Here is a 13,475-nt window from a genome sequence, read left to right on the forward strand (position 1 = left end):
ATATGGAGTTCTTAGGTTTTCGCGATTGTTACACATAGGAAATGAAACTATTTTTCCGGATTTAAATCGCGTATATTTGTTTTTTCAAACAAACCGACGTTTCGGGCCCTTTACAGGTCCCATGGTCACAATTGACTGAGGTGTTACAGTCTTCAACCAGTTATGTCTAATATTACAGTAGTTTACACTGACTGTACGACCTCAGTCAACCGTGACCATGAGACCTGTAAAGGGCCCGAAACGTCGGTTTGTTTGAAAAAACAAATATACGCGATTTAAATCCGGAAAAATAGTTTCATTTCTTATTCGATAAAATTAAATAGAATGTCCATGAGTTTACGCTTTAGAGAATCAACGTTACAATTAAATATATCAACATCCAGGTCATGATTGCTCAGCACACTATCCAAGCCCTTGCTAGCTCTACATTGAAATCCTATATTGAGAATCCGATTCTTGAAGACGATAGTATGAAGAAGATAATATCGATAATTTTCCTACTTAATTATTGTTTATATAAGACATACCTGTTTTTCTGTATGTCCCTGACCCATGAATTGTGCTGTTCCGTCATACTGGAGGCACTGCCGCCATACTCCTCGGGGATGTACTTCGGATCGATGTGCTTATGCACTCCTTCGGGTGTTCCGTGAAACTGTATCTGCAAAGCGGAATTAATTTTTTGTCGTTACAATAACCCTGTCTTTGACGATGATAATTGCGAGTCATGTGGAGTAGTGGTAGATGCATATTACTTGTTAATGGAATAAGTCCCGCACGAGCAACAGCGGACGGTAATCCTCACACGAAACAGGCAAAAGGACTGTTACTATTTGTTGAATCGGCTCCCCAGAAGCGCCCGCTAGACGTGTACCTGGGTTATAGTTTTGGATACGATGGAACTGACATATACATTGTACAAAAATTCTTAAATCATAATTAATTTTTGTGATGAGACGAACCATGTCGTGCGTCCAATGATAAGCATCACGCCTACCCACAGCAGTTGTAGTGCACCCAGAGCTTTAATTACTATTAACCAAGGACTTGTCAACTTATGTCTCAGGGTAACGGGCGCAGTGGCAGTGCCCCTAAAATCTTTGAGGTTTAAAGCTCTCAGTGGCACTGCAACTGTCATGGATGGACGTGTCGCTTACCAGCAGGCGCACGACTTGTTTGTCCCGTCACTTGGTATCATAAAAAATTCCACTTAAGATACTAAATAAACATTAACAGTAGGCAAAAGGTGTATCAGCTGGTGCTGCTCCTGTTCCGGACAGTCGCTACAATATCGATACCGCCAATGAGCGCTACGCCAACTTGTTTTTCTTTTTTTACAAAATCCGTTTTTTGTTTTTTTATGAATAGGTACTGTTTTTGTTTCTTTTTTTCACAAAATTCGTTAATAAGTAGGCTGTTTTCAAAAATACCGGAAAATGACCAAAAATAAGTTGGAGTAGTGTACATTGGAGGTATCGATATTATATAATAGTGTAACAAAATCACATATCATGCAACAACACAAATTAGTTCCACCGCACACCACTACAAGGCATTGGCGTCGACATCGCAAATTCTGCATCGCGGTGTTAACATTTTCCCTCGAGGAAAGACCACAGTCGGCCATTTGAGCACAATAAGAGGAGCCTACTACATACCTTGTACGCATCTAGTACTGCTTCCTTAGGACCTATCGCTGGTTAAGGATATTGTACATTTAACGGTTGCAGAGTCGTTTCCTATTTAGAACGGTGTATGGGACTTCCTTAACTTGTTGTCTAGGGGAGTTGTTTCCCTCTGTGCGTTAAACTGTTCTATTGTAATACCTGTTGCACCTAGAGACACGGTATAGAATCAAAAGTATCGATATTGTGGTCATGAGTAGAATCGCGTAAAAGTATCGTAGTCATAAACGTAGCCTGCAAATATTCCTCACGTAAAGAATAAAACACTTGAATTAATAAGTATTTTATTTTATACAAATAATAAAAGATTGATTAAATCGATAAATTGATCAAATCAATCAATCGTCATTTCACATAATTTGTGTTACATAAATTTCTTCATCTGTATAATCACTTAAAAACAAAATCTATTTGGTAACAGACTTTCTCGTTTTTGATATTGTATTGCCTGCTTTTGAGAACAAACGTTCTGAAGAAGGAACAAAGGAGATCCGCCAAATCCCATACAAAATTACCCCAGGCCCGGCGCCAAAATAATGTAACTCAATTTTTAGAGTAAAAATAGCAAAAATATTATATAGTTTCGGTATTGCTAAATTCACATGCTAACATTGTCTTTTTGCCCGTTGAATTTTAATAGGGGCTCTTTGTAAAATTATATTTTTTAGAGAAACGTCGTCATTTTTAGTTCATTAATCTTGTAATTAGTCATTATGGCATATAAGCATGTATGTACTGTACTGTGAACTATGAAAAAATAAATTAGATGTTCGAAACTATGTGTAAAATAAAACACTTAGTATGGTTATAAAATAATATATATTTTCATTTTCTCGACAGAATATACATTTGATGGACTTAGTTTTCTAAATCAACTAATACAAAATCTAAGCCTAGAGCTGGGTGGTCTAAATCACGTTCATTGTGTCTAGCCCAACCCAAATAGTACATGACGCTTATTACATGGGCGCAACTTCTCAGTGTTCTGTTCCCGTGATAACAGGAACAGTAATGTTCTTTCACTGCCTCGATTCCAAAAACCGCAGTATTAAATAACAAATAGGTATAATAAGTTTTTGATCTGACATGACGTGAATTAATTCTGCAGCGAATCAGTACGTTGTTTGTATGCGACTGTGACCTTATAACTCGATCATTTATTATATCTATTTGTTCTGAGTGTCTGTAAACCTCGATTTCATATACGCCAGTTCTCTTCGTGTGTTCGCTGCAGTACGAACATGCTATTTTGAGGTGATATGTGCCTATAGCGAATTTTATCAGATCTTCGTACGTCAGCTCCGGAAAATCTGATACTTCTGGATTGTTTGCGTCCAATCTAGTAAATGATGCTCTTTGCCTGTTCAAGTTGTTTTCTAAAACATACGCGGCCAACAGATTTGTTTTATGTATGTTGCGGTTTATTGATGCAATAAAATCATCAGTAAATCTACTGTCTTCGTAAGGCTCCTGAAAGCAGTTTATCAAAGCCGCTGCTATTTTGAAATCTGTGAATGTTTTCATCAAGGTATTGTTAAACATTCTGTTGCGGAAGATTTTAAAGCTATTTTTAAACTTGCCATTCACAGTTTCTACAACCCAACGACACATGGTTATTAGTCGTGATTTGTTGGCCTCTTCTGTAGTGAGTTGAGTTTCATTTAATAATAATAATAATAATAATATGATTGATATACATGCTTATATGCCATAATTATTTATTACAATGTTAATGAACTAAAAAGGACGACGCTTCTCTAATAAATAGAATTTTTCATAAAGCGCCCATGAAAATTCAACAGGCAAAAAAACTATGTTAGCATGTGAATTTAGCAATACCGAAACTATATAATATTATTGCTATTTTTACTCTAAAAACTGAGTTACATTATTTTGGCGCCGGGCCTGGGGTCATTTTGGCGGATCTCCTTTCATTGCTATTATTCAAAGACAATGTTTGTCAAGTAGTTATGTTAATTCATCCTTATAAAGGCAAATGGTGGCATATACTACACAGCCAACTCATTTGTCATAAATCAAAACCAAAATAATCTTTATTTCATAGGTAAGCATTATTACACTTGAAATCGTCACACATTGGTTAAACTACCGCTCATACCTAAGGAAAATTCCCCTGAGAAGATTGAACAAGAAACTCTAGGGGTTGCTCTTTGTAAATAACATTTGTACGCATTCAACATTTACAATATTTTTTTTTGCTTTCAAACATCAGAGATCAACACTACCTTCATGAGCTAAACGGGTTACTACCATGGATTTTTGTCATCCAAGCACGCAGAAGTTATATGATAACCTTTAGTATAAAGTTTTTGTTTCACTATAGTTTTAAACCTCGTGAAAGGCAAATTTTGTTTATCAACTCCGGTTGATAAATAACGGAACGGCATAACGGAAACTTTTGTCATATGTTACAGAGTAAATGATTCTTACCAAGCTCCGGATATCAGCAGGCAGTACTGGCTTGACCAAACCGTATAACATTTCATAGTACGACGGGCAGTTGATCACGTGTACCCCCTTCACTCGCACCGGCATGCCTTCCTAGAATATAACACAAAAGAAATAATATAATTGCCGTCTTTTTGCGTCAGTGGTTAAAAAATATCTCAACTTCATAGAAACTTTTTATAATTCTTGACATTTAAAGGATTTTTCAACAAGAACTTTGTTTTGTGAATCAAATAAAACAATAAATTTAGATGACAACGATTCAAATTTTTATTGTATTAAAAAAAATAAGGTTTGGCAATTATGGATGAAAAATGATACCTGATAAATGTCCACCACGCCCGCAATCACAGAAGACGATTCTTTCAACAAAGTTTTTAATCACTTTTTGACAAAATGGTGGATCTTTTTCGTTAATCACTTCGATTGGCTCCGTAAAGACTCTGTCTTTAACATAACCCCGTAAAAAATAACCCAGCGGTGTTAAATCACATGATCAAGCTCGCCACTTAACGGCTGAATTTCGTGAAATTATGCGAATAAAATAAATTTGGTTTGCAATAAATTCATTGTTTCGGTGGCTGTGTGACTTGTGGCACTGTATTGTTGAAACCACATGTTAGTGTAATCCAGATCATTAATAATAGGCCAAAATTGAGTTTTGAGCTCGGTTAAAATATTTCTCCCGGCCCGGGAATCGAACCCGGGACCTCTGTGTAGCAACCCAGTGTGGTAACCGTTCGGCCATGGAGGCAGTTTATTTCATAAATCGAAATGATACAATTTTTCCGGATTTAAATCGCGTATATTTGTTTTTTCAAAAAAACCAACGTTTCGGGCCCTTTACAGGTCCCAGGTGTCAACTGTGACCATTTTTTTTCTTAATTATTCTTAAATTGAATAGGAAATTAATAATTAATTAAATTATAGTCATTGTAGTGCCCTTACAGCGTTCATGTGCATGTGTATATTGTATTTTATGCAACACCTTTGTCAATCCCCATGCAGCGATTAATAAATTAATTATGAACTTACCAACAGAAACAGTAGAAAATCCTTAAAAAACAGTACATTGATCTTTGGTAGAATTTTTAGCGTATAATCTTTGATATCAAGGATAATTATATGCCCTTCGGGAAAAACTTCGTGAACTTTGAGCCAATAGTCAGCTTGAATGGCGAAAGACTTCAACACGTCGTAGTAGTTGAATTTCTCTAATTCTGGATCATTTAACTGATGGATCAGGAGCTCGTTGTCGCCGGCGAGATACGTCGACACGTTTCTAGAAGAGTTGAGACGGAACTTTAAACAATCGCAAAGACGCGAAACAACACCGTTTGAAATTTGTGAAGAAATAAAAATGGCGATAAGGTTCTCCCTTAGCCAGCAAATTAAGCTCCGTTGCATACGTAGTCCGTAGAATACGTGGGCTTACCGATGTTGTTACTGCTAGACTAGTTTACTTTAGTTATTTCCATAGTATCCCGTAGTGTCCCGTAGGACATTCTACGGGATTGTCATGTGGGGTAAAGCGGCATATATACAAACCATACTTGTGTTGCAAAAATGAGCGATTCTTGTATGCGCGTAAAAATATACATAATTTGATTAAGAAAGAATATTAGAGAAGAAGGTGGCATATCTACAAAGGTAAAACCCTCTTGAAAAAATAAAGAAATAAATAATAAAACATTATTTAGGAAATGAAACTATTGACTAACAGTTTGACTGAGTCAACCGTGACCATGGGACTGTAAAGGGCCCGAAACGTCGGTTTGTTTGAAAAAACAAATATACGCGATTTAAATCCGGAAAAATAGTTTCATTTCCTATGTGTAACAATCGCGAAAACCTAAGAACTCGATAAGAAAGAAGATATATATAATATTAACCTTAGAACTAAATCCTAACTCATGGTACCACAATGTCGTTTAACCAAGTAAACTAAAAAATTTTATTGGGAACAGTATACGTTTTTACAATAAGATTCCGGAGTATATATAAAGATTATCATTTTCTAAGTTTAAAACTTACATTAAAAGTATTTTAATTGAAAAGTCAAATCACAAAATTGAAGAGTATTTGTTAGACGAAAATGTATAGAAAGGCAATGTGAGTGTAGATTCGACACAATTGTGATTGAAAGTGAATTCCATAGCATTTAAGTTTATTTGAAAAGAACAATCCCTTGAGTTTCTTACTCGTTCTTCTCAGAGAGGCGAGCGTAGTGAGCTAAAAAAATTACCTATGGAATAAATGATTATGTGGCATTGACTTGACTTTGGTTCTTGGTGCAGAACCCAGGTGGATAGGAACTACCCCCAGATATACAGGGTTATTTGTAAAACACTAACAAGATCGCTGGGCTATATTACTAACATCATAAATAACAACTTTTGTCCCATGACTTTTTAAGAAACGTAATAAATTTAACAAAAGTATACTTTTAAGTCTTTGTTGTACTATCAGACGCTTTTTAGATTTGTTTGGTACTAAAGTAATAAGTTCAAAAGTGCAGACGTCACTGACGACCGCCTCTCTCGTAAATATTTTTATTTTTATACGAAAGTAAAGTCTAATGGACACTATACTTGGAACTTTTCATGTAACAAAAGATATTACTTAAACCTCAACTTGTATTATTAGACTTCAACGGATTTTTTGCAGCTCTACTGTGTTTCGATTTGAAAGATAGTAAGAAAGAGCCGATCACATATCACATCGGTAAATTTTCGTTGAAAATCTAACCTTTGGTATTATAAACCATGTTCAAATACGTGAAAATTTTGGTAAAGTTATTTGTAACTATAGCCTTAGCCTTATTATGACGTTTATTTAAGAAAATGCCTTGAAAATGAATTTTGATTCGAGTGTACTTGAAAGTGTTTCTTGAGGGTCTTCGTGTACATTTCCCCCGCAATTTAAATTCCATATAAAATATTTATAGCGCCATAATTACAGCCCATTGTAATCTCAACACGGGTATTTTAACAAATAAGCAACATTGTACGGCAATAACTATGTTGCCAGACGGAAAATGTAACAATAACAACGCACACTCAACATATGTGCTTATGTATCATTCAGATAATGCGGAACACTGTAAAGGATTCTCCTTTTAGCTGTAAGAATAACAAATATTATAGAAGCGCAACGCTTCGTGCTACTTGGCATATTTTCTGGCTTTCGACGGCCCGTGGTTTCAAAGGCCGCTCCGCGCCGCGGATTCGAAAGGGCGAGCCCGCGCCACGGGCGAGTACTGCCTGGCGCCCACTGACGGGACGGGACGGGACGGCAAAGAGTTTTTAGGTAATGAATAGTAATATAACTTAAGATTATGACATTATAGTTACAATTTCAATGATAGTAATCGTAGCCGCAAAATAAAGCTGCGGTATGTTTAGAGTAGAGATGTCGAGCCGGCAGTGTCTGTAATTCCTAGGTAGTCTTGGGGATGCTTCGGAAGGTCGAGTGCGACTATGCGGGTTTGCGAGGGGGGGCACGCACGACAAGACTGATCTGAAGAGAGACCAAGAGGCGCGAGCACGATGTCGCGACAGTATGCTTCGGCATGCTCAAGGATGCCGCGTTTTACCTAGGGATACCGCGGCATAATTGCCATTAGTGTGAGCTTGTATGTAGGGATGCTGAAGGATTCCCTGACATACCAGTAGTCCCGTCAGTGGGCGTCGGGCCTTAGGGCGGAACCGTATCGACGCGCGTATCAGCGTGTATTCGGGTGTGTGTCAAGAGTTTAGTCCCTAGCACGTGCGCGTTCAGGCCTCTGAACCGCGGTCCGTGAGAAGCCGCCTTCGTACTCCTTCTTTACATTCGGTTGACAGATCACAAAAAGGAACAGGCGTGATTGAATCATACGCACACTCTTCTAACTGCCCTATAAAACACTGAAAAATAAGCAACATGAAGACATAGTCCGAAGCTTTGGAGGCGTGTCTCTGTATTCCAATTCTCGAGCCTCCAGCTGGCACAGCGATGATCTGTGCCAAAGATGACAAAAGTAATATACAGTACTTTTGTCATATTAAGCGAACTTGAACTCCTTCAAGATTCGGCGATGTTACGGGGACAAATGACGTCTCACTTTGAAGATAAACGTCTCAGAAAGACGGAGTGAGACGAAATTGACTTCGTTTCCCCGAAAACACACAATACGACCAAGTTAACATCACTTAGCAGTCTCCACGTTTGACTCAACGACTTTTAAATGACGATAACTAGATGACATTATAGGTACTTGTACATTCTCCCGGCCTGCAATATCGACTCATCCGAAGAACAGAGTCCGATGTGATTATATAGCGAAAAGAGAATAAGTACGTTACAGAATAATTTCATTATTCAAACTTAAGGCCTACGTAAAGGTGTTTTGAGAATTTATATATATATCTATATATATATCTTGTTTCGTTTCGGAAATTATAAAATTGAACAATAGTCGATCTGACATTCACAGCGAAGAAGAACGAACGAAATGTACTATGTCCTGAGAATAAGTAGCCTTGCACATAGACCTTTGTTCTACGGATGTGTCGATATGCAATAGTTTACTCAACATGGTTTTCCAAAAAAATATTGTTTTCTTAGGGTGTAAAATCAGCAATCAAGTGTTCCTTCTGATGGTCAATCTTCTAATCTATTAATTATTTTACTTAAGTTCTCCCTACATGTATAAAAACAGAACTTTCAAATATAAATAAATCCACAAGACTACGCACATGTGTCACGCAAGTCGTAGAATGCCTTAATTGTCACACATTTTTAGAACATGTTACTGGTTCATATTTATTTAATCTTGTTTGTTCGAAGTTTGTTTTTTGTTTAGTACGTAACTTTTTGTACTTATCTGATAAAAAAATGGAAATTGGCTACCGTTGCTTAATATAGTAGATATTCGCATAAATGCGGTCGTCGTTTGTCTATGATTATGTTGTACAGGGGTTCTGTTTTGTAGCAGAATTAGGTACCAAACCAATTTGTCCATGATTCTGCATATATAGAACTCTACAATCCGTAAAATTTTTCCATCGCGTTTGGCAGATGGCTTTATTTATTTAAGTATCTATCAAAAGAAGTTATTTTAACTACCTCGGTGGCCGAACGGCTACTATGCTGGACTGCCACGCAGAAGTTCCGGGTTCGATTATCGAAATATTTCTGTGGGCTACATTTATTTCTCTCGTGAGTTTGGGTGTAAATTGTGGATGTCTATATGTGTGTGTCCTTGGCACCTGCGATACAGGGTTTCCCTAGTCCTAGGCTATGAGGGCGTGCACTGGTTCTCATGTTGTCATCGTAATTCATAACAATAACAAGTATGACGTGAATTTATGAGGACAGGTTTATTCGGTCTAACAAGTTATTTCGGTTTAGCATATGCGGAAGTTAAGAGAGAAACAATTATGAACTACGACCAAACATAGTCGACAGCGCCAGGTATAGGCCTCTCGATATAAAATATGGTGACACCACGTCGCCATTGTCCCATACGTACCCAGTGCATAAATTTCATAGGGTATTGTTACACAATTTAAATTGCTTATTTATTTCGTGAGCAATTTTATGCGCAAGTATTTTTTATTAGAAATGTTTAGGTGAGAATATGATTCTACCTTTATTATGACTAAACTGTATCTACCGCCATTTAAATCGTGGTCTTTAAGGATGTGATTGTTCTTCATACAATTCAAACAATTTGATTGGTTGGTTGGATTTTATTGCATTCTATCAATGGACACCGCCGTAAAGTCGCTTGCTTATCGGTATACTACAGGATATATCACGGTGGGTATGCAAGGGAATTGTAGGAATTAACTTCGACTTCCACTCTCCATCATCAATGGACCTGACGTAGGCTGGGGTTCCACCCTGTGTTGTGGATATTCCAAGAATTCGCATGAAGCGCTTCGCTTCTACATTTATATGGTGAACGGCTACGGCGTAGAATTCCCTACCTGCAGTTGTTCCCTGAATAGTATAACTTGGCCTTTTCAAGGCGAGAGTGAATAGGCATTATTTAGGTGTGCACTGTTCATGCTCCATCATCGAGTTCACCGTCACTTTCCGTCAAGTGACATGGAAGTCAAACGGCTGCTTACGTTTTAATAAAAAAAAATTACAACAATAGGTGATGATCCATACAATGATTTTTTTTTAATATGTGGTAAGTGATACGCGTCCGCTGTTGCGGTACCAGTCAGAGCTTTAAACCCAAGGGGCATTGCCTGAGCAGGCTGTCCCATTTGCCTGAAGTTACACCAGCCAGCACCCTTAATAATGTGAGCTTTAGCTAACATTACAACAGAAATAGTTATGGTGGCAGTACGTTCTTGGATAACCTATTTCACAAGGAGCTCTATAGCAAATAAAAAGGAGCAGATTCCTGACATAAGAAAGGAACACTTACGTGATAGAGAAAGCATCTTTCATCTTGTCCGAAGTGGGATCTCGACAAGTGTACACCTCGGGCATGTTACTCCGCGTCGTGCAAAACCGCTCTATGCATTTCTTCGTCCTTTCTAGGCTGCCGTAGCAACTGTGCAGGAATTTTTTGATCATCATGTCATCTGGAATTGCAAGAAAATTTGATATATATATAGTCACAGAAGGGCAGTGGGTTAAAACCCAATCAACCCGCTCGAATTTTAACAGGGTTTTCATTCCAAACCAAGTTTAACCCATTTCTGCCCAAAATCGTGAGCTGAAACGGCGAATACGGAATTTGGTATAATGCCATACTTGTTACAAATTTTGATGTAAAAAATCTTTTTTAGACTAATTTAACAGGTCGTACGATCGTACCTTGCAAGCCTCTGAATTCTCACTGCTAAGGACGCACATTACTATTAGATTTTTATGAAAATCGACTCTTGAATCGATTTACTTGTTTATACGATCTAACGATTTGTTGTATCGATTTATTTCAATGAAATATTTTAATTCAATAGAAAGGCATTTGGACAAAACTCGATTCACAACACATAATTTTTTTGTTGAAATAGTTTTTGCCCTCGATTTTATGCGTTTTAACCCGATTTAAACCCAGCGTTAACATAGCGTCGGGTTGAAACCCGGTTAAAAGTTTTAAAATGCTACGAATCAAATTAGTCGATAACTTTTTGTATGATAAAAGCACTTTTGACATGACGTTATCATACCAAGGCTGCGATTTAATGCCAAGTAATTACGTTGGCCCACGGAACCATGAATAGGCTCATTGTCTTTCTTACCAAAAAGTAATTCACCTAATTTTATGACTCTCGGTACGGTTCACAGCAGGTGATCAACCAATGATAGCCAGTGGGAATTTTCAAATAGGAGTCTTGATCAAAATTTTTTGAACTTGACGTTTTTAACAATGTCTTGGAGGTATTTTGTTTTGTGCGATTGCAGTTGATTTACGACTCAGGAAATATGGCGTTTTAAATATAGAGTCATTAAACATGGCTTATTGACCAAGACAAAACACATATCGCATGTAAAGAACGTGTGGAAGATTCCTCGACGTTTTATCATGTTTTAAAGTGTTTACTTACCCGTTTACAAGTAATAATTTGTAATTTCGGAAAAAAACACCCATTTATGGTGAAGATCTCAATTGATACATCCTCAATAAAATGAATCAAACTGCCGAAGTTACTAAACCTAAAACCAGGATATATCACGAAGAGTGTGCGATGGAATTGCATGATTTAATTCCGCCTTCCGCTTTCCATTATCGGGGGACTAGACGTAGGCTAGGGTGCCACCCATGTATTGTCCTAGGATTCGCAAGAAGCGTTTCGCTTCCACATTTATATGGCGAGCGGCTACTAAATGTAATTCCCTGCCTGCGGACATATTCCTCGAACGCTGTAACTTGGACCTTTTCAAGGTGGAAGTGAATAGGCATTATTTAGGTGGTTATGTGTGAGATTTATGTTTGTATAAAAAAAGCCAAGCAGCTTGAAAGTTTTTCTGTTGTATAATTTTTTCACAGCTGCAAAAATCACCCAACTGTTGTAAGAAATTTCTGAACCCATCACATTAGTACAACAATAAACAAGTTTTTATTGATACACTCTTCAAAAAAATTTTGTTTTATATCGAGTTCTTAGGTTTTCGCGATTGTTACACATAAGAAATGAAACTATTTTTCCGGATTTAAATCGCATATATTTGTTTTTTCAAACAAACCGACGTTTCGGGCCCTTTACAGGTCCCATGGTCACGATTGACTCAGTCAAACTGTAAAGGGCCCGAAACGTCGGTTTGTTTAAAAAAACAAATATACGCAATTTAAATCCGCAAATATTGTTTCATTTCCTAAATAATGTTTTATTATTTATTTCTTTATTTTTTCAAGAGGGTTTTACCTTTGTAGATATGCCACCTTCATAGAAACGATACTGTGGTGTTACAATCTAGGTGTAGCTGATTTACTACGTTATACAACACCCTGGCCTCCGTGGTCAAGGGGCTAGCTAAAATGCAGGTGCACGTGCTTATAAAACATGTTGTCTCAACATCTTACATGTTTTATAAATCAAACTTTAGAATCAAACATTAACAGAAAATGCAAGTTTTTTTGGAAACTCTTATGTATGGTATAGTTTTTAAGTCTATTAAATAGTATACGACACTTTGTGCTTTTCTCGAAACAGGGTCTAATAAGACAGCACAGTGTTAATTAATCGAACTATAACGGATTGTTTTCTATGTATTCCGTCTCACCATCGTCATCTACTGCTAGACTTTACCTAGGCCTCTACACCATGAACTTACTCCTGTATCACCCATCTACCTTTCACGATAGATACAGAAGTAGATAACATCGATTATTCTCTCAATTCTACGCAGGCGAAGTTAAAGTCACAAATTAGTTTACATTATAAGTTTTTTTTTGTAAGCTACATGCCTATCCATAATAGTTGTAATGCGACTCAGAGCTTTAAATCACAAGTAGTAGTGTAGTAGTAGGCGTGTCGTTTACAACCAAACGCACGACTTTGTCGGATACGGAAACAGTATATAGAACTAATAATTGGATGAATGGTAGCCATTTTATCTGTATTGAAGTACTGATAAAGTCTAGCGAGTTTATCCTAAATTAAATTGCGCATTGCAGATCTAACGGTTGCCTTCACACCGGGACAGTTGCTTCTGCTGTACAAAGCACAAGTCTAGTCGTGTACGGAGTCGCGTATGCTGCCACTTTGGATTCAGTTGAAAAGTTTATAGAGCCTTGAACACCACCGTACAGTTGCCTGCTGACCCACAGGTTCGCGAGATGCTCTATAGATGTAAAAATTACACTCTTCAAAG

At 37.3% G+C, this 13,475-nt stretch overlaps 1 protein-coding gene across 1 annotated transcript; it reads right to left on the reverse strand.

Annotated features, from left to right (window-relative positions):
- Positions 1-505: 505 nt before the first annotated feature.
- Positions 506-10,738, reverse strand: LOC113238569 (alpha-tocopherol transfer protein-like; the record flags this gene model as incomplete). Its single annotated transcript, XM_026475394.1, has 4 exons — positions 506-661; positions 4,137-4,247; positions 5,190-5,436; positions 10,579-10,738. Coding segments are annotated over 4 exons (674 nt in total), but the record flags the coding sequence as incomplete, so codon positions are not given.
- Positions 10,739-13,475: the final 2,737 nt, after the last annotated feature.

The sequence above is a fragment of the Hyposmocoma kahamanoa genome, unplaced genomic scaffold, assembly GCF_003589595.1.
Source record: "Hyposmocoma kahamanoa isolate Upper Pololo Valley unplaced genomic scaffold, ASM358959v1 96882, whole genome shotgun sequence".
In the NCBI taxonomy this organism is placed as follows: Eukaryota; Metazoa; Arthropoda; class Insecta; order Lepidoptera; family Cosmopterigidae; genus Hyposmocoma; species Hyposmocoma kahamanoa.